General features: G+C 39.8%; 3 protein-coding genes across 4 annotated transcripts; 2 read left to right on the top strand and 1 right to left on the bottom strand.

Moving 5' to 3' along the window:
• Positions 1–208: 208 nt before the first annotated feature.
• On the top strand, positions 209–5,512 carry LOC131429398 (uncharacterized). The gene has a single exon (XM_058593476.1). The coding sequence runs from the start codon at positions 209–211 to the stop codon at positions 5,510–5,512; it is 5,304 nt and encodes a 1,767-aa protein (XP_058449459.1).
• Positions 5,513–10,029: 4,517 nt separating this feature from the next.
• Positions 10,030–11,570, bottom strand: LOC131429397 (uncharacterized). The gene is made up of 2 exons (XM_058593474.1): positions 10,146–11,570; positions 10,030–10,050 (listed from the first exon to the last, which is right to left on the bottom strand). Exons 1-2 carry the CDS (start codon positions 11,568–11,570, stop codon positions 10,030–10,032), a joined length of 1,446 nt encoding a protein of 481 aa, XP_058449457.1.
• Positions 11,571–19,139: 7,569 nt separating this feature from the next.
• On the top strand, positions 19,140–22,235 carry LOC131432118 (transmembrane protein 87A). 2 transcript variants are annotated; one of them, XM_058598210.1, is made up of 9 exons: positions 19,140–19,344; positions 19,590–19,650; positions 19,714–19,811; positions 19,890–20,063; positions 20,134–20,292; positions 20,356–20,639; positions 20,700–20,909; positions 20,966–21,237; positions 21,298–22,235. In XM_058598210.1, exons 1-9 carry the CDS (start codon positions 19,243–19,245, stop codon positions 21,516–21,518), a joined length of 1,581 nt encoding a protein of 526 aa, XP_058454193.1. In that variant the 5' UTR covers positions 19,140–19,242; the 3' UTR covers positions 21,519–22,235. The 2 variants fall into 2 exon arrangements, with proteins under 2 accessions (XP_058454193.1, XP_058454192.1); XM_058598209.1 differs by having other exon boundaries at positions 19,875–20,063.
• Positions 22,236–23,723: the final 1,488 nt, after the last annotated feature.

Below are 23,723 nucleotides of genomic sequence, written 5' to 3'. Positions count from 1 at the left end.
GACCAGCAACGCGAGTTTATTTGTCGATTTTACGTTGCTCTCGTACGACTAGTGGACATTTACGAGTTGATAGCGAAGATAACGTGTGCAAACACGCCGCGTGTGTATTGGAGTTTTACTGCCGCTAAATATCGTCATGGATAAATTAATCCGCACAAGAAAATCGTATGCCCCGCGGCTGGAACGAGTAGGTCGTTGTCTTGAAAAAATGGAAGACTCCGAAAATGTTGAAGCCGAAGATGTTCTCACGGAGATAGATAACCTCAACAGCATTTGGTCATCGTATCTATCTGTTCATCATAAAATTCTTGATTTGGCAGACGACGAAGCTGTTTACGAGGAAGCAATGACGCATCAGATCGCATTCGAAGAGGAGTATTTGTCACTGAAAAAGGGTTTGGGTAGGCTTCAGAAACGTTTGGAGCCAGCCGAACACGAGGTCACTTTCAACCAACAAAATGGTGGCAACACTAGCGTCATCGAAGCACTAGTTCAGCAACAAACACAGCTTCTTCAAGCAATCACATCCAACGTAGGAGCGTCAACGACTTTAGTTCCGCCATCAAGCAACGGAACGTCAGCCGATAATACCGCACTGCCGGACTTAAGGCTGCCGCGCATGAGTCTTCCGATCTTCAACGGAAATTTTCTGGAATGGCAATCGTTTTACGATCTGTTCAGTGGATCAGTGCATCAAAATCCATCACTTCGTCCCAGTCAGAAACTCTATTTTCTCAAAACGCATTTGGCGGGAGAAGCAGCTACACTGATTTCGCATCTAAATGTTGAGGATGCTAACTATCAACCAGCTCTTCAAAAGTTAAAAGAGCGATACAATAAACCGCGTGCAATCGCTAATCTGCACATCACTCGTTTTTTGAGCCAACCATCATTGACAGCGTCGTCCCCATCTGGTTTGCGCTCCCTCCACGATGTTTCGGATGAAGTGATTCGCGCTTTAGCAGCTCTCGGACGCGAAGAAAGAGACATTTGGTTACTACACGTTCTGTATGAAAAGTTGGACTCGAACACTAAAGAACTGTGGTGTCAAAGGATTGTGGACCTTGAAGAGGATGATATAAGTTTTGACGCACTGTTGAAATTTATTGATAATCGAAGCTCAGCCCTGCAATCATCACAACGGTCCCGGATCTCTAGCACCATCCCAGCTAATAAGGTTCCAGCATTAAGGCCCCAATCTAAGCAACTTTCTGCATTAGTTGCTACTAAACAAACACAAGTCATCTGTGGCATTTGTTCGAGACCTGGTCATCAACCGTACCAATGCGGTAAGTTCACACACGCTAGCTCAGCTGATCGATTCTTTATGGTTTCTAGACAGAAGCTATGCCAGAATTGTTTAAGGAACCATGGTGGAGAAGAATGCAAGGCGGGTTTCTGCCGAAAATGTGGACAGATGCATCATACGTTGCTTCACAACGCTTTTCAACCAGCAGCCCAAGTGACACCACTCGAAGAAAATACCTCTGCATCACCGCAAGCGCTTATATCAGCTATTAACCTATCTGATCATCTCGATGGTACGAACGTGCTTCTTTTGACGGCTACTATTGACGTTTTCGACAAATACGGTCGACCACATTCAGTTCGCGCAGTGCTCGATTGTGCATCACATCTTAGCTTCATCAGAAAAGATTTGTGCGATCAGCTCGGTGTTGAAAAATCGCCTATAAACCTGGATTTTCAAGGAATATCGTCTACAAGCACACACTCCAGTTTAGGCGCTACCGTAACAATTGCCTCCAGGTGCTCAAATTACCAGTTTAGCCTTCCGTGTGCCATATTGGATCAAATCTCTGCCGACCTTCCATTGCGTCCTGTGAATATCGAAGATTGGCCAATTCCACATTCCGTACATTTGGCTGATCCGCAATTTCATAATCCTGGAAGAATCAGCATTCTTTTGGGCCTTCAACCGTTTTTAGAGCTATTGGAACCTGGACAAATTGTTCTCGATCCAGCAGGTCGTCTGCCTATTCTTCAAAATACGAAGCTAGGATGGGTGGTATCAGGTCGTTATGAAACACCAGCGCAAGCGGCCCCTATCAGTTCTACTTGTTTAATCACCTTCGTTGATGATACACTTTCTCAACAATTGCAAAGATTTTTTGAGATGGAGGAATACACGCATCCAGGTCCCCACTTCAGTGAAGAAGAAAGGATGTGTGAGGCACATTTCGAACAGAACACCGTTCGCGACAACAATGGTCGATTCCAAGTTCGTCTCCCCTTCCGAGAAGATCCAAAATCACTAGGAAAATCTCGTGAAATCGCTACTAAACGGCTTGAGCAAATTGAGCGAAAGTTGGCCAAAAATCATCAGCTTAAGGGACAATATCACTCCTTTCTGCGTGAGTATCTCGAGGCAGGCCATATGTCTCTCGCCAAAACACCAGCACCGGTTGGATCAGTATACCTCCCACACCATTGCGTCTTGAAGGAGTCCAGCACTACAACCAAATGCCGTGTCGTTTTCGATGCTTCGGCCAAAACGACTAGTTCAAAATCACTTAATGACGTGCTAATGAGTGGTCCTGTCCTACAAGATTCCCTCATCGACATTCTGCTACGGTTTCGTTTCCCAGTTATTGCACTTACTGGTGATATACAGCAGATGTACCGTATGGTGCAAGTTGCAACGGAGGATCGTGATTATCAACGAATCTTATGGCGATGGAAACCTGAAGATGACATCGATGAGTACACTCTAAACACCGTCACCTACGGAACAAAACCGGCGTCGTACCTCGCGACAAAATGCGTTCAACAGTTGCTCAATCTCTTTGCTGTAAACTACCCGGATGCGGTCCAGAAGGCATTGAAGGGGACATACGTTGATGACGTTTTGATCGGTGCAGATTCTCCTGAAGAAGCTCAACAGTTACGACAACAGCTTTCGGAAATATTTGCATCTGGAGGTTTCCACCTGCGTAAATGGGCGTCTAATTGTAACAGGGCCCTTGAAGGTGTATCCGAAGCAGACCTCGAAATTAGGATCCCGATCGAATTAAATGGAAACGAAACCATCAAGGCCCTTGGAATTCACTGGCAGCCGTGCAGTGATGAGCTCTTGTTTTCCTATCAACCAGTTAAGATCCTTCAGCCCACTAAACGTATCATTTTGTCGCAAATCGCCAGCCTGTTCGACCCTCTGGGTTTGCTCGCTCCAATCATCGTCAAGGCGAAGTTGGTGATGCAACGTTTGTGGGAGCTGAAGGTGGACTGGGATGAAACTCCCCCTGGTGAGTTGATTGATGATTGGATAGTTTTAGCACAGAATCTGTTCGCTCTCAATTCATTTCAGATACCACGAAGAGTCGTCTACGCTCGAAGCCTTACACGACTCTACCTGCACGGCTACAGTGACGCTTCCGAGAAGGCAATGGGCGCCTGCATATACATTCGATCCGTCGACGAAGATGGCAACCACTCATCGCATCTTCTTTGTGCAAAATCGAAAACAGCACCGATCGGGAAGGGTCGGTCGACCATACCTCGCTTGGAGTTAAATGCGGCGGTGATCTTGGCACGTCTAATCAGCAATGTTACTGCAGCTTTGGCAAAACAGTTTCACGAAATTCGAGCCTACAGTGATTCCCAGGTAGCATTGGCATGGATATCTGGCGGAGCGTCTAGATGGAAAACATATGTTGGAAATCGCGTAGCCGAAATCGCAACTCTCTTGCCGTCGATCAACTGGTATCACGTTGGTACCCACGACAACCCTGCAGATATAATATCGCGAGGTGCTCTTCCTGTTAATTTGAAAACGAATGATCTTTGGTGGCATGGTCCAAATTGGCAGCATTCATCACCACATCGAGATCTTAACGATGCACAAAGGCAACAAGTAGACCGTGAACGAAAATCTATGGCAGTCGGTCTCATGGTCGCATATCAAAATCATTTTTTAGATGAGATGTTAAATCGTTACTACCCAAACAAACAAATGTTGCTACGTGTCACTGCTCGTCTTTTGAGATTCGGCTCCCGTGGACCTGAACGTCTAACATCTGCAGAGTTGGATAAGGCTCTTTTAATATATGTATCGCACACACAGAAATCTCACTTCTCGAATGATATCAACCGCTTGAAAGAAGGAAAGTTTGTGTCTAGCGGAAGTTCTATTCGTTTACTCGATCCTTACTTGGATGCAGACGGGCTTCTCAGGGTGGGCGGCCGTATCCGTCAATCGAAGCTAAATTATGATACAAAACACCAGCTACTGCTACCTCGGCGTTCTATATTCACTTCTCTAATATTATATGACGCCCATATCAACAACTTTCATTGCGGACCGCAAACTTTGCTAGCAATTTCTCGTCAACGTTTTTGGATACCGTATGGGACAAGTGCGGCTCGTAAAATCACTCGGCAATGCGTAACATGCGCTCGAATGAAACCTCTACCTTTACGTCAGCAAATGGGTCAGTTGCCATCATCTCGTTTGAATCCACAGCCTCCGTTCTCTGTAGTAGGAATAGATTATGCGGGTCCGGTGAATATCATAAGCCGTAAGGTACGTGGAGCTGCATCGAGCAAGGGATACATAGCCTTGTTCGTTTGTTTCGTTACAAAGGCGGTATGGCTGGAAGCAGTATCGGATCTCAGTACACCATCGTTTCTGGCGGCGTTTACCAGGTTCACCAGTCGCTACGGTATGCCAGCAAAGGTATATAGCGACAACGCTACAAATTTTCGTGGAGCAGCAAAGCAATTGAAGGACGTCGCAAATCTTTTCAATTCCAATGCACACCAATCGATCGTGGCAGATTTTCTTGCCGACAAGGGTGTCGAGTGGAACTTTATTCCGCCACGCTCTCCTCACCATGGAGGGCTCTGGGAAGCTGGTATCAAGGTCGCCAAGCAGCTGCTGTGTAAAATTTCAGGTAATTTCACATACACGTTCGAGGAATTGTCGACTCTTTTGGCACAGGTTTCGGCATGCATGAACTCTCGTCCCATCACACCGATTTCCAATGATCCAACGGACCCGCAGCCATTGACCCCCGCGCATTTTCTGATTGGGAGGCCGTTGACAACAGCACCGGAAATCAACCAACTCGAACGCCGTGTCAGCTCTATGTCGCGTTGGCAATTTGTTCAGCGTGTATCTCAGGAGTTTCGAGCAAGATGGCAGAAGGAATATGTACGATCGTTGCAGGTATTCACGAAGTGGCAAAAATCTGCATCTAACGTGAAGGTTGGTGACTTCGTACTTTTGGTTGGCGAAAACGATAAGCCGAAGCAGTGGCCGCTTGGACGGATAGTGGAAGTTCATCCAGGACCTGATGGATTGGTCCGAGTAGCATCTCTGAAAACTGGCAACGGAATCACACAACGAGACATCCGGCGAATTCGTTTGATACCCATGGACAGCGATGAATACGTTTCAAGACGATTAAGTAATGAAATTCCGGACCGGAATTTGGTGGGCGGCTTATGTTCGAACGTAATCGATGAACAACCCTCGCTACTACCTAGCATCTAAACTCACGTCACCTGTGAATACGATGCTTCGCCTGACACACACATTCAAACCAATCAAACCGATCATATCATTGTACTCATGAACTTATAATAAAAGCAGTCTATTGAATTCTACCTGCGAGACAGCACGTTCTTTTCTTGAGCTCTTCGGTCTGTACAATTGTATCCACGCGGTTTCAACGTGGTCGGTAAATTTGGTCGTTTGTTCCTCCAGCACCATTCAACGTTCATCGACAAGTGTCGTATCTTATTCACGCGATTTCGTACGAACACTGTAATTTTAGAGTTCATTCTTTTCAACCAACACAACACTATTCGGGAATCGGTCCAGAGCACTACCCTTGTAGGTTTAGTTACTAGGACTTCGCGCACTTTATTCTTCTGTTCAGCTAAAAGTAAGGCTGCACACAGTTCGAGTCTCGGAACCGTCATTTCTAGAGCATTAGCTCCTGGTTCCACGACACGCTGCTGTTCCTTTATTGGTGCCACCTTCGACTTGGCGCACATCAGCCGCACCGAAACTCCTCCGTCGCTCGTCACACTTCGCAAATAGATACAGCAGCCATACCCGGATAGAAATGAACTGCACCAAAACAGTAATATTAACTGTAACAGTACAGTAAAAATACATTATTTTACAACAAAATGCATTGTAAACCGAACACCGAAGAAACAATGAAATTTAACGTTTTAACCTCAATTTTTACTGTAAAATCGGTTTTTACAGTAAAAAAGGGGGGTGGTTATGTATCTTAACATTAAAAAAAATCAAATTTTTCCATACATTTTTTTTTTTCAAAAACTATAACGTTTAATGTTACTTTGCAATTTGAATAAGATGTGACTTTTTATAATCTCTTGGATTCGGATGTAAATTTATTGTTCTTTCAACAAAAAGCATTGTAGTAACACTGAGCAAACCATGTTGCAACCGTATCAGATTTTATTTACCATAATATTCCATATATGGAAAATGTTTGAACAGTAGTTCATTTACTGGGTCAACATAGAAAAAACAGTTAAATTTAATTTTCAAACAATGTATTTTACTGTACTTTTATTATTCTGCATACAATATGTACTGTTTTTACTATATAAGGACAATGAAAAGTATTGCATCAGTTCAATATAAATAAATTCAATAACTTTCCAAGTATCTTATTTCTCTTGAAACGGTAATTAAACGATATAGCACTTTAAAAATATGTTGAATGTCTTCAAAACCTGCTAGTTTCGAATGTTACGATTGGATGCGTAGATGGCTGCCTTCCTCAAATTAGCTATTTTTTCTCGAGTGCTCTATTGATTACTGGGCGATTAGCTTCAAGAGAGATGATCGAAAAATTACTCATTCCTTTATGTAAACCTACTCTCTCTTGAGCTTTTTCTGAAATGGTGTGATTAAAACAATTAAAAAAAATGATTGAGCATTTCTATTTGCATACTGTAGATAAATTGCAGCTTAGCTTCGTCTATTGCCGGTCTTATTAATTTATCTGTAGATTGTGCGTATTTGCGACCAGTAACCGACATTTCTCGCAAGGCTTCAGCTCCGTACATCAGCAAAGCCAGATTCTGCACAAACTGTCCAACGCTTTTCGATTTTCTGTCTATATCTTCCAGTTGCTTCACGGTTGCGTTAATATTTGGATCAGTCGTAAAAATCTTTTTCAGACAGGAAAACATCGTTAAAACATTTACATGCATACAAGTTTGTCTTAGGTATCTTGATATTCAATTCATTAATAAAAAAAAAACAACTTACAACTTGTCCGTTAGACTTCAATCTCTGGTTTTCCTGTATTTGAATGAGAGCGATGTCTTTCGCCTCTGCCAAATCCTTCCTTAGTTTTTCGATGCTTTCCTTTTGTTTTTTATTTTCAGCTATTTTATTTTTTAACTTTTCGAGTACTCTATTATATTCATCATGCCAATTCGTCTTGTGCGCGGTGCTGGGTTCGTCATGTGAACTATCATTCATGTTATGTGTTCCATTAGTGACCGACAGGGTGACCTCTCTGACAGAACGAATGCATGCACCAGATTCAGGAACATTGATATCCGGAGATTTTCAACTTCCGGAACAGTCAAAGGATCATTCAATTTACCAGATCGATTGGATGAACAAGCTTGATTCGGTAGTGGAGTAACAGTTCGGCTGAAAAGTTCGTATCGTTTAAGAGAAAAACACATTTTTTTGCCAAAATTCGTTTTTATTATTCAACATAATTGCCATCAGAAGCGATACAGCGATTATAGCGATCTTCCAACTTTTCGATACCATTTTTGTAGTACGATTTGTCCTTTGCCTCAAAATAGGCCTCAGTTTCAGCGATTACCTCTTCATTGCTTCTAAATTTTTTACCAGCGAGCATTCTCTTGAGGTCTGAGAACAGGAAAAAGTCACTGGGGGCCAAATCTGGAGAATACGGTGGATGAGGGAGCAATTCGAAGCCCAATTCGTTCAATTTCAGCATGGTTTTCATCGACTTGTGACACGGTGCATTGTCTTGATGAAACAAAACTTTTTTCTTCTTCAAATGAGGCCGTTTTTTTGAAATTTCGTCCTTCAAACGCTCTAATAACGCTATATAATAGTCACTGTTGATGGTTTTTCCCTTTTCAAGGTATTCGATGAAAATTATACCATGCGAATCCCAAAATACAGACGCCATAACCTTACCGGCCGATTGTTGAGTCTTTCCACGTTTTGGGTTCGGTTCATCGCGTGCAGTCCACTCAGCTGACTGTCGATTGGACTCCGGAGTGAAGTGATGGAGCCATGTTTCGAAAAAAATCGGTTTTATTTCGATATAACAGCTCCAAACACTGCTCAGAATCATCAATTCGTTGTTGTTTTTGCTCGATTGTGAGCTCACGCGGCACCCATTTTGCACAAAGCTTTCTCATATCCAAATATTCGTGAATAATATGTCCAACACGTTCCTTTGATATCTTTAGGGAGTCAGCTATCTCGATCAACTTCACTTTACGGTCATTGAAAATCATTTTGTGGATTTTTTTCACGTTTTCATCGGTAACAGCCTCTTTTGGACGTCCACTGCGTTCATCGTCTTCGGTGCTCATATGACCAGTACGAAATTTTGCAAACCACTTACGAATTGTTGCTTCGCCCGGTGCAGAGTCTGGATAACACTCATCAAGCCATTTTTTGGTATCGGCGGCACTTTTTTTCATCAAAAAGTAGTGTTTCTTCAACACACGAAATTCCTTTTTTTCCATTTTTTTCACAATTACAAAAGTAGCTTCACTCAAAATGAAATATCTCACAAACTAATAATCAGGCAGCTGTCAAATTTATACACGTATCTTTTGAAGGTTGGTACTTACTAAAAATGGTATGCATTTAATTCTAGTGGCGCCCTCTCATACAAACGATACGAACTTTTCAGCCGATCTGTTATATATGGTGAAACGATTTGGTTTTACTGATTGAGGCAGTGCTGAGGTCGTAGCAAAGCCACTAAAATCACTAGATCCAACAGATGTGCTGGTTTGAATCTCATCTAACATTTCTAATTCAATATATTCGATGCAGTGTGCAGTATTTCCCTTAACATTTTCGTATCGGTTATCACAGATGTCCTGTTGGGACAACGATAAATCCAACGGGTCGATTTTATCATCTTGCAAAGATGATACACTGGCACAAGCCACATCGACGAATACATGCCCATCTCGGCTGAGTTCTACATTGTTTTCTTTGAGTACATTGTTTAACTATGTAAGGAAAATGTAAATATTAGTTGTAAACATACATACTACTAAACAAAATGATTTTCGCAGTCACAGTTTTCAAAATAACATACAATTTGCTGCAGATAGATATCATTGCTCGCCTTTGCTGCTCCCTGCTGCTTCTTTTTATTTCCACCTTCAAACAAACATATCGTTAGTTTTTGTTCGTCCTTTTTATAATTATACATACCAACACTAGTCTTTTGATCAGTTTTTCTGCTACGCTTAGGCATTTTACGCTTAATTAAAGAACAAGAAATGCTTGAACGCGACAGGATATCGTAAAATCTTTTTTTTCAATTCAAGGTTATAATGTGTGAAGTCATGTACACTGTTAATTGTTTTGGAAAAAACACAGTCGAGTTCAATAACGTAACAACATTTTATATTGTTCAAAATTTGTCTTTTATTTATTTAATAAACTATAATATCAGAGCTAATATTTGCATTTCGATGCATTCATTGAATTAAATAAAAATCATCTTAAAAATTCACGGAAGGTCAGGTGAGTTGACATACGTAATAATATTTTTTCAGCTGCTTTAGCCGTTGAGTGGAAATTCAAGAAAAAAAATTTAGTATGCTTAAAAAAATAAAATGATGTATTTACGAAGATTCGTTTGGCGGTATCGAAAAAAACTCATATTTTCCAACAATTGCCATTTTTCTATGATTGTGAATTACTTAATATCCTAAGCTTTAATAAAAAAAACTATGGAAAATAATGTAACAGTAAGTATTATTCTTAGACTGTTGGTTTTACATTGCTTGAAGTTGAATCTTTACAATAAAAAACAATAATTACCATGGTATATATTGTTCTTTACGCGTTTGTAAAATAAAAGTGAATGTAAATTTCTATTCGGGTAGGGTACCGTCGATGCGTCGGCAAAGCCATGCAGTTCGAACACCGTAGCACCATCCATTTTCAGTCCTCGCTCGATTCTAAGAACACTTATTTCGCAAAGCTCCGATCGTAATCTGGACCAGATGCGCAGCTGATCATCAGGAATCGGTTCGTCCCAATTCATCTTCTCCTTCCATAGTCGTTGCATTAACATCTTGGCACTAACCACCGTAGGTGCCAGGAAACCTAACAGATCGAACAGTTTGGCTGTCTCTGATAAAACCAAACGCTTCGTTGGCTTCATGGCATTTTCTTCGACAGGCTTCACACGGAACATAAAAACATCATTAATGGGATCCCATAGAATTCCGAGGGTCTTGATCACACCATCGACGTCAATATCTTCGAATTTCAATTGTTTCTCAATGGCGTGCTCCTTTATATTCTCCAGCAGTGCCTGATCGGTTGCGCACCACTTGAGCAATTCGAAACCACCTTTAGCTAACAGCTCCGTCAATTCCGCTTGCAAATGTTTCGCTTCCTCTAATGTATCTGCACCAGCCAGCAAGTCATCGATGTAGAATGACCTTAGAACAACATCACTAGCTGCTGGGTAGTTATCACGTTCGTCATTAGCCAGTTGTACAATTGCTCGTGTTGCTAAATAAGGTGCAGCCGCCATTCCGTAAGTTACGGTATTCAATTCAAGTTCCTTTATCGGTTCGTTGGTATTTTCACGCCACAGAATACGTTGATAATGTCTCTGAGCCGGGTTCACTGGCACCTGACGGTACATTTTAGAAATGTCAGCCGTAAAGGCGAATCTATACATGCGAAACCGGAGAAAAATATCGAATAAAGGATCCTGGACCGTTGGGCCAACCATCATCACATCGTTCAGCGATATCTCGGTGGTGCTTTTCGCTGAGGCATCAAATACCACTCTTAATTTGGTAGACGAGCTTCCTGGTTTCATCACACAATGGTGAAGAAGGTAGTACGCCGATTCTGATTTGTGTTCTGCATCACTCACAACACAGCAATGACCTAATGTTAGGTACTCATTGATAAAATCAACGTACATTTTCTTCGTTTCCGGAAATCTTACTAATCTTATTTCTAATGAGTGAAATCTTCTCAGCGCCTGCTTTCGAGATTCACCCAATTCACACAAGTTGTCAGAGAATGGAATCATCACGACATATCGTCCCTCCGGAGTTCGATAATGCGTCCTTGTGAAGTGAACGTCGCAATCGTCGCTGTGTTCATCAGGCAGACTGTCTTGTTGATTATCAATCGTCCAGAATTTCTTCAGCAGCTCACTCAATCTTTCGTCTGTTACCTCCGATGGAGCAGCTTGACACACTTTCACCGTATTAATAGCTGTTGCACAACCAACGGGTCCTGCTACCAGCCATCCCAAATAACTTGCCTGTAGAACATTCGAAGACATTCGACATTTACCTGATTGAATCCGATCAAAAAATATTTCTGCGCCGATCAGCATGTCAATGCGACTCGGTTCGTAAAACTGTGGATCCGCCAAAGCGGTTTTGGAATCGGCCAATTCGAAGAATCAATTTTCATCGCTGGAAGAATTCCAGTCACTCGCGGTACAACAAGATAATCTAGAATAAAATTGTAATCGAACGTTTTCGAAGCCACCTTAGCTTTTATGAACTTTGAGTCATCGATTGGCCACCAGGAGGCAGCACCCGCAACAGATAATGGTTTGGGCCGCTGTAACCGCAGATGGGCGCTCTCCAATCGTTTTCATCGAGCCTGGCGTCAAGGTAAATGCGACATATTATCGGGAAAGTATTCTGGAGGTTGCTTTGAAGCCGTGGGCAGACAAACATTTCGGTGGCAGACCATGGACGTTTCAGCAGGACTCGGCACCGTCTCACAAAGCTCGAGTGAACCAAGAATGGCTGAAAAACAACGTTCCGAACTTCATCACGTCCACACAATGGCTCTCGAATTCACCAGATGCGAATCCAATGGATTATTCTCTTAGGGCCATTTTGGAGAGCAAAGTCCGAACTAAAAGATACACCAGTCTCGAGGCGCTGAAAAAAGTTATTGTCCGCGAGTGGGCCAAAATACACCTGCAAGTCACATTCGGGCAGCTTGCGATTCGTTTTTTGACTGTCTCAAGGCCATAGTCAAGGCAAAAGGTGGTCATATCGAGCAAAAGTGAATTGATTCTGAATTTTGTATTATTTTTACATATTTTGTACTTTGAATTAAGTAAAAGTAATTTTCCAAACTGAATTTATGGCCTTTTTAATTGGTTACACTTCGAGTGCCGGACCCTGTAAGATTTTCATTTCAGTGCTGAACCAGAAGTTACATTCACACTTGATCGTCGAACTTGATCAATAGTAGCTTTCAAACAAGCATAAAGTTTATTGAAACCGGTTCTACTTTAAAATTGAGTAGTAATAACATCTCTGGGAAGTGCATGCACATAAATACAAACACACACACAACACATGCATTTACCGATCTCATCAAACTGAGTCGAATGGTATATAACACTGGTTCAATCGATCTCCCCACACCAAGAAGAAAAATTTCAAGATAAAAGGAACAAGCTATGGACTCATGCGACCGTTGGTCATATGATGACAATTTTAATAGTATTATAAATATATAGAGAACATGTCATACAATTTCGAGTTAGTGAAAATAAAGTTCAGTTAAATGACATAAATATATGCTCGGTAATGGTACCGGATCAATTTTGAGACGATTTGACGATTTAATTCATTCCCTCTCTACGTACGTGACGTCCTGTTCGAGATGAAAAATTTGTAGGAACGATTATTTCGATAGAATAGTATCAAATTGCAATACAAAAGCCTAACCAAGGGCGTTTGCGATGCCAATGAAATATATGTATTGAGCGTATTAAAGGCCTGAGGACAGTGGGTCGCGTATTGATTTTAGATCGCTCTCCCTGACTCCCTCAATTCCCTTTGTAACCGTGTCTTTAGGAACCTTGTCGAGTAAATTTTATTTCTCTTCATGACTTGACGTTTTGATGTGGAACAGATGTTTATTTTCTATATAGGGGTGCAAATTAGAAACTCAAGGAAAACTGCACGTAGAAATGTGGTCAGGTTTTAAACACTTACAGCTCAGTATATTTTGTATCAATTATTAATATTGTTTCATTATTTGATTGGAAATTGAAGGTAATGAACGGGTAAGCAAACAAATAAAAGCATTCTAACGGGAAAAGTATTTTGAATCCGCTTTCTAGAGGAAAACTTGTTTCTTTCTCATCTGTAATTGCATGTCGACACTAGTGAGTATTCTGCTCTTGTGCGTCTAATTTTGAATCTTTTGATATAATTCGAATGTTCTTACTTCAATGTGTTTGCGAAAATCTCTCATTTAGTAACAACAGCAACAACAAAAGCTTTATTAGTACTAATGTCGATGCGAACGGATCGTCAGTTCCAAGAGCCGCGGAATCGATAACAGCAGCTGGATATAAACAGTAGTGGTGCTCCAGCCGGAACGAGATTCTTGGTTCTAACGTTGAAGCGAACGGATCTCCTACTCAACAGCAGCAGCAGCAACAACAACAACAACTGGTTGCCCTACTATAAATAGCAGTGGTACTCCAGTCGGGGCTTCAACAGTTCACCAAATAGCAAACGTCACTACCGTCAACGAGAAACTTATTTCAGCCAATAGAAAATTTCAAGAAAAATGTGCAATTTCTGAATACCCTCTAAATAGTTCACTATTTTAGTTTTTGTTGTAGCTTAGTTTTAAAAATCAAACTGTCTGACAGTTAAACTGTTAAAAAGAAATTCAATCAAAAATTATTAACTAGTAAATTACCGTGAATTAAAAGATGAAAAGTAACATTACTATATCACTTGACATCAGTGCGGAAAAATTTCATTTTCAATCGAATAACATAAGATGAAAATGAAATTTATGGCCACTGACCGTCAGCACATTCCTACTAATTCATTTGACTTTTGCTGCCATTTTTTAATTGAAGCTCCCAGAATTTATAGTTAGTTGAATAATCGTACCTAATATTTGAAGTTTTGCTTCCTCAGTTTCAAGTGTCAAGTAGTCTAGCTGCTTCATTGTCTTCGCTCTTGGTAGTGAGCAAGTTCAACTGAATAGAATTATAAATGGAGTAAAGTATAAAAATTGAAACTGAATAAAGAAACTATTAATTTATGTATATTCTGTAAATGATATTTCAGCTATCTAATTTGTCTTTCATCTATTATCTTGAACCAATTCGAATGTTTACATGAACCTCATTTGAAGGCCGCTTTCAGAGTATTGAAAGAGATATTTTGTTACTTCAAGAGTTCAACTGACGGTAATTAAACTGAGCCTCGATTGAAGAGAAACGAGTGAAAAACTGAATGCTTCCCGTTGGTACGTCAGCGAACGTTGTATGTGTCAGAGTATGAAGTTTGCTGCAGTAGGGTGATCGTCAATGTATTCCACATTCAGTTTCAATTGAATTGAATGAAGTTTTACTGCACTGCTTGACATGTAACATCATACAGAAATGTTACCAATATTCTAACGTTGAAGCGAACGGTTCTCCTACTCAACAGCAGCAGAAGCAACAACAACAACGGATAAACGGACAAGAACTATTTAGAAATACTTCGATATATTCTGCTTTTAATGTGGAACACATTTTTGTTTTCTATATACGAGTGCCAATTAGAAACTCAAGAAAAATACACGTAGAAATGTGGTCAGGTTTTGATCAATTACAGCTCAGTCAGTTTTGTATCAATTATTAATATCATGTCACCATTCGATTGGAAATATTTCTACGCATTGATTTGAATGTTCATAGCCATGTATTTTTGATAGTATATCATTGAAATGTTGATCAATAGCTAGCAGTGTCCTATTTTATCTGCAAACAATATCCGGCATACCGGATTTCCCTTCCATAGTCGACGGTTTTGAAGGAGTAAGCGATATATCAAAGGGAAAGCATCACTCTGATTGGTCAATCGATGCAAAAGCGAAGTCGTTGGAATCACGCGAATCTATAAATAGGAGCGAAATTATAGCTAACGTTCCAGTCCTACGCGTAGCTTGCTAGAGGTAGGTTGCTAGACAGCAAGATAAAAAGTGCCATAAAACGATTTGAAGCTTTAATTGCTATGCTCTGATCTTGTGTCATGAAAGATTGGATGAAATTCCATGTTATGTCGTTTCGCCTGAGAAATTGACAACTACCCCAGGGTAAATTTTGAGTGCGTAAGAATAATTTCTAATTTATATAAGATGAACTCGATTGATAATCAGAAAAAGTTTATCGCTTCAATCGAAATCGCAGAATGGTTGTAATCAGTGATGCCACTTTTCCCTGAGGTGAAATCCGTAGATTTGGTTCCAAGTGTATTTATTCTCATATATTTGCGTTAAATTATTATTGTTGTTATGTCGCTTATTTAAACACGTGCGTGAAAAGCTTGGTGCTCTGAGCCATAAAGCCAAAGATGAAGATGATGTAACGATATTTCAAGTGTTTTTTTCCGAATAATGGCCAGTAAGTCATTGGTCAACATCCCCTTTCCGATTACTGTTATAACTGACTACCAGTGAGAGCCAAGTCATCCAGAATCATTCTTTAAAGTGAATGTTGACAGATGGATCATAGGCCATGTTCAGAAAAAACGCGAGATTTAATTATTGACCGTAGATATCTGGAGAAATAATGCGAAATCCGTAGATACCAAGAGGTTCATCCGTAAATCCGTAGAAAAGGCAGAAATCCGTAGATCTACGGATTAATCCGTAGGGTTGGCATCGCTGGTTGTAATGGTAGAGAAACGCTATAAAAATAATTGCTTGCATACAAAACTTGAACACAAATTTGGCGAAGAGAAGCTTAAATATCGATATCCGTATCGTGTACAAACCACCCATCTGACACCGGTATGTGAGCACCAGCCATTTGAAAGTATACCGATTACGTTGAGCCCCTCGCGTTTCGAGCCCCAAACACTGCGATGTTTTGATACTCATCGCGACTCTCAAATTGTGAAAATTATCTCCACTTGATGTCCCAAAACACTGACAGCGTTATTTTAGGTAAACCGAAAAGTTATTGTGAGAGAGTCGAGCCAAAATTCAGTAATTTCCGTGCACTAAACAAGGTAAACGCGTAAAACAAATGTATTACTGTTTGTTTGTTTACGTTGAAATCAGTTGATTTTAAAGTTCCGAGTTTGATCTCATCAAGATGGCGTCGTGACAGGAGGCCGGTACAAACATATAATTGCATACACTTTTGCTATTGGTGTAATTTCGTCGGCTTCAAAACAAATACAAATCACGAGAAATAAAATCTATATTCTGGGTTCGCGTTGTTCGGTTTTGGTTCCTAATAAAGTTCAATCTAAGCAGATTCTCGTGCATTTGCGAATTCAAAAGTGTGACAATTGATTAATCTATTCGATTGTAGATGGAGCTTTTCTTCACTCATGAAACTGAAAATTTTCACTAATCGCACCGAAATACCGAAACCGGAAGTCGGATCTGGATTAACTTTTCAGAGACCTTTTAAAGAATTTTAAGACTTTTTATTTGCTGCTCAGTTTGTGAAAATCGGTTAAGAAATTTACGAGAAAATTGATTGCGCATTTTTTCATAAATTTGCACATATTTCTTTGTAATTCCGGAACCGGAAGTCGGATCCAAAACTCAGGAACTTTGTATGGAACCTTCATCGAGATCACAAAATGTCTGCCTGTGTGTATGTGTGTGTATGTGTGTGTGTATGTATTTGTGTATGTATCGAATAATGTCAATTGTCTCAGAGATGGTCGTACCAATTTTCACAAACTCAGATTCAAACGAAAGGTTTTCGAATGTCTTATGGTTTTGATTATAATTTATAGGAGTTTTGTAATTGATTTTTCAATCACTACCTGTTTTATGACAACTATAATAAGTGTCTCTTTTAACCAGTAATATCATGGTTTTCAAAGCTTCTGTAAAACCCTTTACCTAATCTAACAACAGAACTAAAAACAAAACAATTTGTACTAGGATAAAACCATGCAAACACTCTTAATATTGCTTTCAATTATTTTCTTTAAAACATTATTCTCAGTTAAATTCTTTCATAAATCTAGTTTTGTGTGTGCGTGTTCATTGGATGACAATTTCACCCAGAGCAAATTTGAGGGTTCTAAAGTAAATTTATGACACATTAGTTGTAGGCTATTTGATTTATTGCTTATTAGGTTAATTGTAATTTGCATTAAAGGAAATTTCATGGCCGCCATTATGATGTTCTATACCGTAGCATTTATTAACATCAAATAAAATTCGAAATGCAAAAACGGGGAAATATGATGGACTTTCATGATTTGTTTTCAGAATGTATGCACAAGTTTTAACGCCACGAAATAGTTTTATACAAAAATGACGATGAATCACGAAAAATAATTTTCATAAATCATGAAGACTTTCGCAAAAACCGCATTTATTTCAAGGCGATTAGTTATAATTCTTATTTTTATCCTTACATTCACGATAAAAATAAAAGCGCATGAATTTTTTACGTTCGGAAAAGGTCTTAAACTCGTAATTAAAACATAATATATTCTTACTGATTGCATTCAAAGTAGACATGACACACATAGTCAAGAAAAATATCATCAAAACGACAGTTTATTCATAGCGGAATTCATTCCATGGAAATAAATTTAATGTTGATCGTAAAGCTGGTTTCAAAATTTTCTTGAATTTGGAGTTTTAAAGCAGGTTTATGCAGATTCTTCATTTTGATTTATAAACCTTATGATGAATGGTCCATTTGGCAGGAACCTGCTCTTATAGAGGTTTCCAGTAGGCTTTCGTGGAGTTTTAAGTTTTATTGCAAGATTGATTATGTAGCATTGAAGACAGCTACAAGTATATATTAATATTAAAAATGTTACTTGGGATAGCTTGCTGTTGAATTTTGTTTTGATCCGAGTTACAGTTTTGGAATTACGGTAATATATGCAAATCTATGAGAAAATGCGCACTCATATTTTTCGGAAATTTCCTAATCGATTTTTACAAACTAAGATGCAAGTAAAAGGTCTTTATTTAAAAAAAATCCCCGAAAAGTTGATCCAGATCCGACTCTCGGTTCCGGTATGACAGCGCGATAAGTGAAAAATTTTCAATTTCATGAGTATTTTTTCAAAAGTGATGGGGAAATGAGGTGAAATTTTTTATAAATTTACTGGTAAGTTCATCTAGTTGACAGACCTTGTTAGGTAATAAATATATAAATCTATTTTGGACAACTAGTCCCCGGTTTCCGCTTCCGAAAGCACCGATAATAGTGAAGAAAAGCTCCAACAACGGAACTCACTTCGATTGCTCAGCAACGGTTAAACCGATTTTCACCAATCAGGATTTTAATTATAGCTCTCATTGACTTAAAAGATATCAAAACTTTTAAACTGTCAGACAAAATTATGCAAAACCGGTATGGTTCGCATATATTTTTGTGAATTAAAATCATACGATATCATTATGAAATTCTATATATTTTTTTATCCGAGTGTACACATCGCAATAATGCAGTTAAAGCCTAAAAATCATCGCGCGATTGTTATTTTCAAATGTAATGGACTATCGGACTTACTCGATTCTCCCCTAACTGTCAGTTTGCGAAAAAAATTGCGCCCACTACTTGTATACAAGTGCCCCCACAATCGGATGCCGATGGGATGCACCAAAGGGTTCACAAATTGAAAGTTAAATCGTACTGCAGTCTTTTTCTGTTCAGTTTAGAGTTTTGGGAATGTTTCTGAGGATTCGCAACGCAGGAATTTAAATAATAATGATAGTATTAAATTATCGCGAATGTTCAGTGTGTTATTTCTGTTGTTAGAAGTATTTGCACTTGGTCTGCAATTATGTGTCGATCGAACTTGCGCACCCCTCAACAGCACAACAAATCAGGAAAAAAGAAAACTAAATGATGTTTCTGTTACCTGTCAAACGTCAGTCAGTCTACCTACGTTCATGTTTGTGTTGGATGTGATGGAGAGATAGAACTTTTTCCAGGCTTTTCGTTCGCGTGAAAAAAAAAACATTTCAAAGCAATGAATAACTCCAAATTTGTGTTTCTTTGCTGCTTCTGGTCATTTTTCGGATTGCTGGTGGCCTTCCCGGAGCAAGGAAAGTGGGATTTTACACTGTCGACGGTGAGTACCGGGGGCAAGAAAGAAGCAAAAAACGAAAAAAAAAAAAGAACTGTCCTTCACGATGTTTGCTGGTGCTACGTCTGCAAATATCAGTCTCATCGAATGAGTCAAACCGAGTATTAATACCGACTCATCACTTAATGAGCGTAGGCCAGCTTTATGAGTTTTGTTCGTCACAAAGTTCTACATGCCTCTTATCTCAGTGCGGCTGTTTGAGTACAAATCGATATTTTTATCACTTACAGGATGGAAGGTACATGCCAATTCCGAAGTCGGTCTTCGCTGGTTTTAAAATATACACTCAAAGTAAGTTCAATTTCGCTAACAGTTCAAAAGTGTCTGATTCGATTGAAAGTCGTTTATTTTCAGTAAACTGTGAACCTGCGGACCCGGCGAAATCGTCTATTGCGGTGAAAATTTCATGGGACCTCCTGGAGTTGAAATGCTGGGAAGAGTACGTACGAAATGTAAGTTTTCGCCACCTGAATCCCATTCCTGAACCTAATGAAAGACGATTTATTTCATTCAAGTCGTACAACCCGCAGTACGAGGCGTTTTTTGCCACGCCGAATCAATCCAAAGTGAGCTACAAACCGACGGAAGATCAGCGATGCACCCGCGGTGGTCACATCAGTTTGCCGGAGTTGAAACTGAAGGAACCAAGCGAGAAATTGTCACCGCAACCGGTGGAGCAAAACGGCAAATCTCGGCGAGAGGCGGTACGAAGCGAATGCCCGGAAACGAAATGTTTGATTTCGATGACGGTTTTTTTTTTGTTTTATTTTGTAGGGACAAGCTGAACCGCAATCTATTTTCACCATCACCAAAGATGGATTGTACATTTTCATACTGAGAATCGACTCGGAAGAGGATTTTATCGCAAACATTCACGTCGAAATGAAGAGTTCCTATGGGTATCTGTCGGCCGTGGATTGGCCACTTTTACCGGTAAGATTGATTGATTTCGGTGGTGTCCTAGAAGCGTAATAAACTGTGAATATTTCCTTGAAGTTCTACGGTGCGATGTGTTTGGTTTACGTGGTTCTCGGCATCATCTGGCTGGTTGTGTCTTTCCTTCAGTGGAGAGATTTACTACGAATACAGTTCTGGATCGGAGGCGTTATCCTGTTGGGAATGCTGGAGAAGGCCATGTTCTACGGGGAATACCAGAGTATCAACTCGACGGGTATTTCGGTCCGAGGAATGGTTCTGTTTGCCGAGTGGGTGTCCTGTGGTAAGCGAACCCTAGCCAGAATGTTGGTGATTATCGTTTCTCTTGGATTCGGCATTGTCAAGTAAGATTAGCTGTTGAATTTTCAAGGGCTCCCAATTTAAAAACTTTTAACATTTTGTAGACCAAGGCTCGGACCGATGTTGCATCGTGTAGTCGGAACCGGTGCCCTGTATTTGGTGTTGGCCTGTGTCGAAAGCTTTCTTCGAATTATGCACACGAAGAACGATCAGCTTCTGGTCGCTAGCATTCCGCTAGCTGTACTGGACTCAGCTATTTGTTGGTGGATTTTCACTTCGCTTGTTCAAACGACGAGAACCCTGCGATTGCGAAGGTATTACTCCCTTTAATTTCATCGAATTTCAACTATACTGAATTTCCAATTTCCAGAAACATGGTCAAATTGTCACTGTACCGACACTTCACCAATACGCTGATCTTCGCAGTACTCGCTTCCGTAGTGTTTATGTTGTATTCCATCAAAACGCACCGATTCGCCGAGTGTCTGACCGATTGGAAGGAACTGTGGGTGGATGATGCTTTCTGGCATGTACTTTTCTCCACGCTTCTGTTGGTGATCATGATTTTGTGGCGGCCTACCAACAACAACCAGCGGTACGCTTTCACACCGCTTCTGGATAATCCGGAAGATGAAGATGATGGTAAAGTCGCGTTTCAACGAGAAGACTTCTTTGATTCAAACTCAAATGAATTCTTTTCAGACGAAGAAGAACAGTTCGTGTCCGATGCGTACGGGGTTAAAATGCGTGGTGCCCGCAGTACTTCGCCAAAACCGAACGCCCGGAGTCCGACCACGGAGGAGGACGATCTGAAGTGGGTCGAGGATAATATTCCAGCCGCAATCGCCGAGGCCGCACTGCCGGTGCTGGATTCCGACGAAGAAATTGTCAATACTAAGTTTGAGGTGTCGAAGATGCAATGAAGGAATGTTTGGCCGGGAAATGGAACTGAGAAAATATGAATTTTCTTGCATAGAGAGACTGCTGGAGTTGGACCGAAACTTCTCAATTTTATCCGTAGATTAAGTGACGAAATTTTTTTTATATATAGCTTGCACAGTTTTACAATAATCGCGCTAGTCAAAAGTGTTAACGGAAAAGTTTGGATTCCATTTTAATTGGGGAGTACTCCGTTTTATTTGTTTTTTCTCCCTATCTGATGCACTATGACACAGCTTTTCTGTCCATCTTATCATGGTTTACTGGCCGAGATAACGTTGCAATGGAACAGAATAAACAGTAGATTAGAATCAATTCAGGTGCTTGCGGCAGATCGCGTTTCCTAAGCTGAGTTTCCGCTAAGGAGAACATTTCCTGTCCATCTCTATGATGATAACTTAATCGACAGTACTAGCGTAATAAGTGGACGAATGTATTGAATTATTGTATTTATAAACAGTTTAATTTAAATGAGGAAATAATCTTACAACTCAAACGTAAAAACCTTGATCCTGACGAGAGACACTGCAGTGTTGAAAGTTTTAGGGCAAGTCATTTTCAAATGATGAAGTAGCAAATAATTTCTTTTGTACATAGGCATATTGTGTTATTAATTTCTTTCTGTAAATCAAACCTATATTATGTTCCGAAACAATAGAAATATACCAAGCTATCAACAGCATTGGAAAATTACAATAAAATTGAAGTGTTTATGAAAATGAGCTTTTTCTTGCATTCTAAAGTATTCATGTTTGATGCGAACCGGCCGCAGTTGCGTGCAAGTTGCAAAGCTTAGGTATTCGGTTTTTGGTGGCTTGTAATCGAAACAGCTTATGGAATGGTGGTTTTTTTCTATCCAATCGTGGAAATAGAAATGTTAAGTTTTTGATTATTGGTGAGATTTGTTCAAAGGTCTAGGAATTTTCGTTTGAATATTTAATATGATTTATTAGGATGGTTTCTCAAAGAATCGTACAACACAGCTTTAAACTTGATACCGAAGCTTTCATACATGAAAGTACATTGAAAATTATCTTTGCATGCGACTTTGCGTGCGAGAAACATCATCGCACGCAAATAAAAAGCAGTAATGCCAGATACACAGATTATCTGTAAATTGCGAACTGTGAATATTTTATGGTATTGTATTTAGAAACCACAAGGTGTTCAATAGATGTCTTGTACTAATAGTCATCTCATTAGTAGTAGACCTGTGCACCGCCGTCACCGATAATTTTGACAGCCGTTTATAACATTTTAATCATGCCGCCGATTATATTACATCAGCCGAAAAAATGATTTTATCAATGTGGACAATTGTTTACAGTTTTCATGAAAATTCAATAAAAATTAATCACTTAAGCATTATCCGCCTACTTATGCTGAAAATCAGTACTACCGACGTCAACCGAAGCCAATCACCCTCATTCTTGTTTACGTCCGTATCGACCATACAACGAACGAATACTTTCGAACGAATACGAATAAGCCATTCTTGTTTTCACTCGAATGAATTCGAACGCGACTCCTATTTTGTCTGCTAAAAATCTCCGACAAACCGGATTTCCCTGCCATAGACGACGGTTTTGAAGGAGTAAGCGATATATCAAAGGGAAAGCATCACTCTGATCGGTCAATCGATGCAAAAGCGATGCTGTTGGAAGCACGTGAATCTATAAATAGAAGCAAAATTATAGCTAACGTTTCAGTCCTACGCGTAGCATGCTAGAAGTAGGTTGCTGCTAGGCAACAAGACAAAAAGTGCCGTAAAACGATTGCAAGCTTTAATTGGTATGCTCTAATCTTGTGTCATGCAAGCTCGAATGAAATACCATGTTATGTCGTTTTTTCCTATCCTCAAACCTGATAAAAACCCAGCAGAAACATCAAGTTATCGACCAATTAGCTTACTTTCTTCTATCAGTGAGCTTTTTGAAAAAAAAATAACCTTGTTGAGAATGATGTCTCATATAAAGGGTGATTTTTTAAGAGCTTGAGAACTTTTTTAAACAATAAAACGCATAAAATTTGCAAAATCTCATCGGTTCTTTATTTTAAACGTTAGATTGGTACATGACATTTACTTTTTGAAGATAATTTCATTTAAATGTTGACCGCGGCTGCGTCTTAGGTGGTCCATTCGGAAAATCCGCTTTTTTATCGACAAATTTTGTTCAGCGATGAGGCTC

Source organism: Malaya genurostris, chromosome 2, assembly GCF_030247185.1.
Source record: "Malaya genurostris strain Urasoe2022 chromosome 2, Malgen_1.1, whole genome shotgun sequence".
Lineage (NCBI taxonomy): Eukaryota > Metazoa > Arthropoda > Insecta > Diptera > Culicidae > Malaya > Malaya genurostris.
This window is presented reverse-complemented; position numbering and strand designations above follow the sequence as displayed.

What these genes read in the sequence shown, in the direction of transcription:
- LOC131432118 (XM_058598209.1), top strand. Translation starts at nt 19,243, where the DNA reads ATGAATAACTCCAAATTTGTGTTTCTTTGCTGCTTCTGGTCATTTTTC. An exon ending in GCAAATCTCGGCGAGAGGCG is followed by an intron (nt 20,064 to 20,133) that starts GTACGAAGCGAA and finishes TTTATTTTGTAG; the next exon opens with GGACAAGCTGAACCGCAATC. An exon ending in TGGATTGGCCACTTTTACCG is followed by an intron (nt 20,293 to 20,355) that starts GTAAGATTGATT and finishes ATTTCCTTGAAG; the next exon opens with TTCTACGGTGCGATGTGTTT.
- LOC131429398 (XM_058593476.1), top strand. Translation starts at nt 209, where the DNA reads ATGGAAGACTCCGAAAATGTTGAAGCCGAAGATGTTCTCACGGAGATA.
- LOC131429397 (XM_058593474.1), bottom strand. Translation starts at nt 11,570, where the DNA reads ATGTCTTCGAATGTTCTACAGGCAAGTTATTTGGGATGGCTGGTAGCA. An exon ending in GCTTTGCCGACGCATCGACG is followed by an intron (nt 10,051 to 10,145) that starts GTACCCTACCCG and finishes TTTATTGTAAAG; the next exon opens with ATTCAACTTCAAGCAATGTA.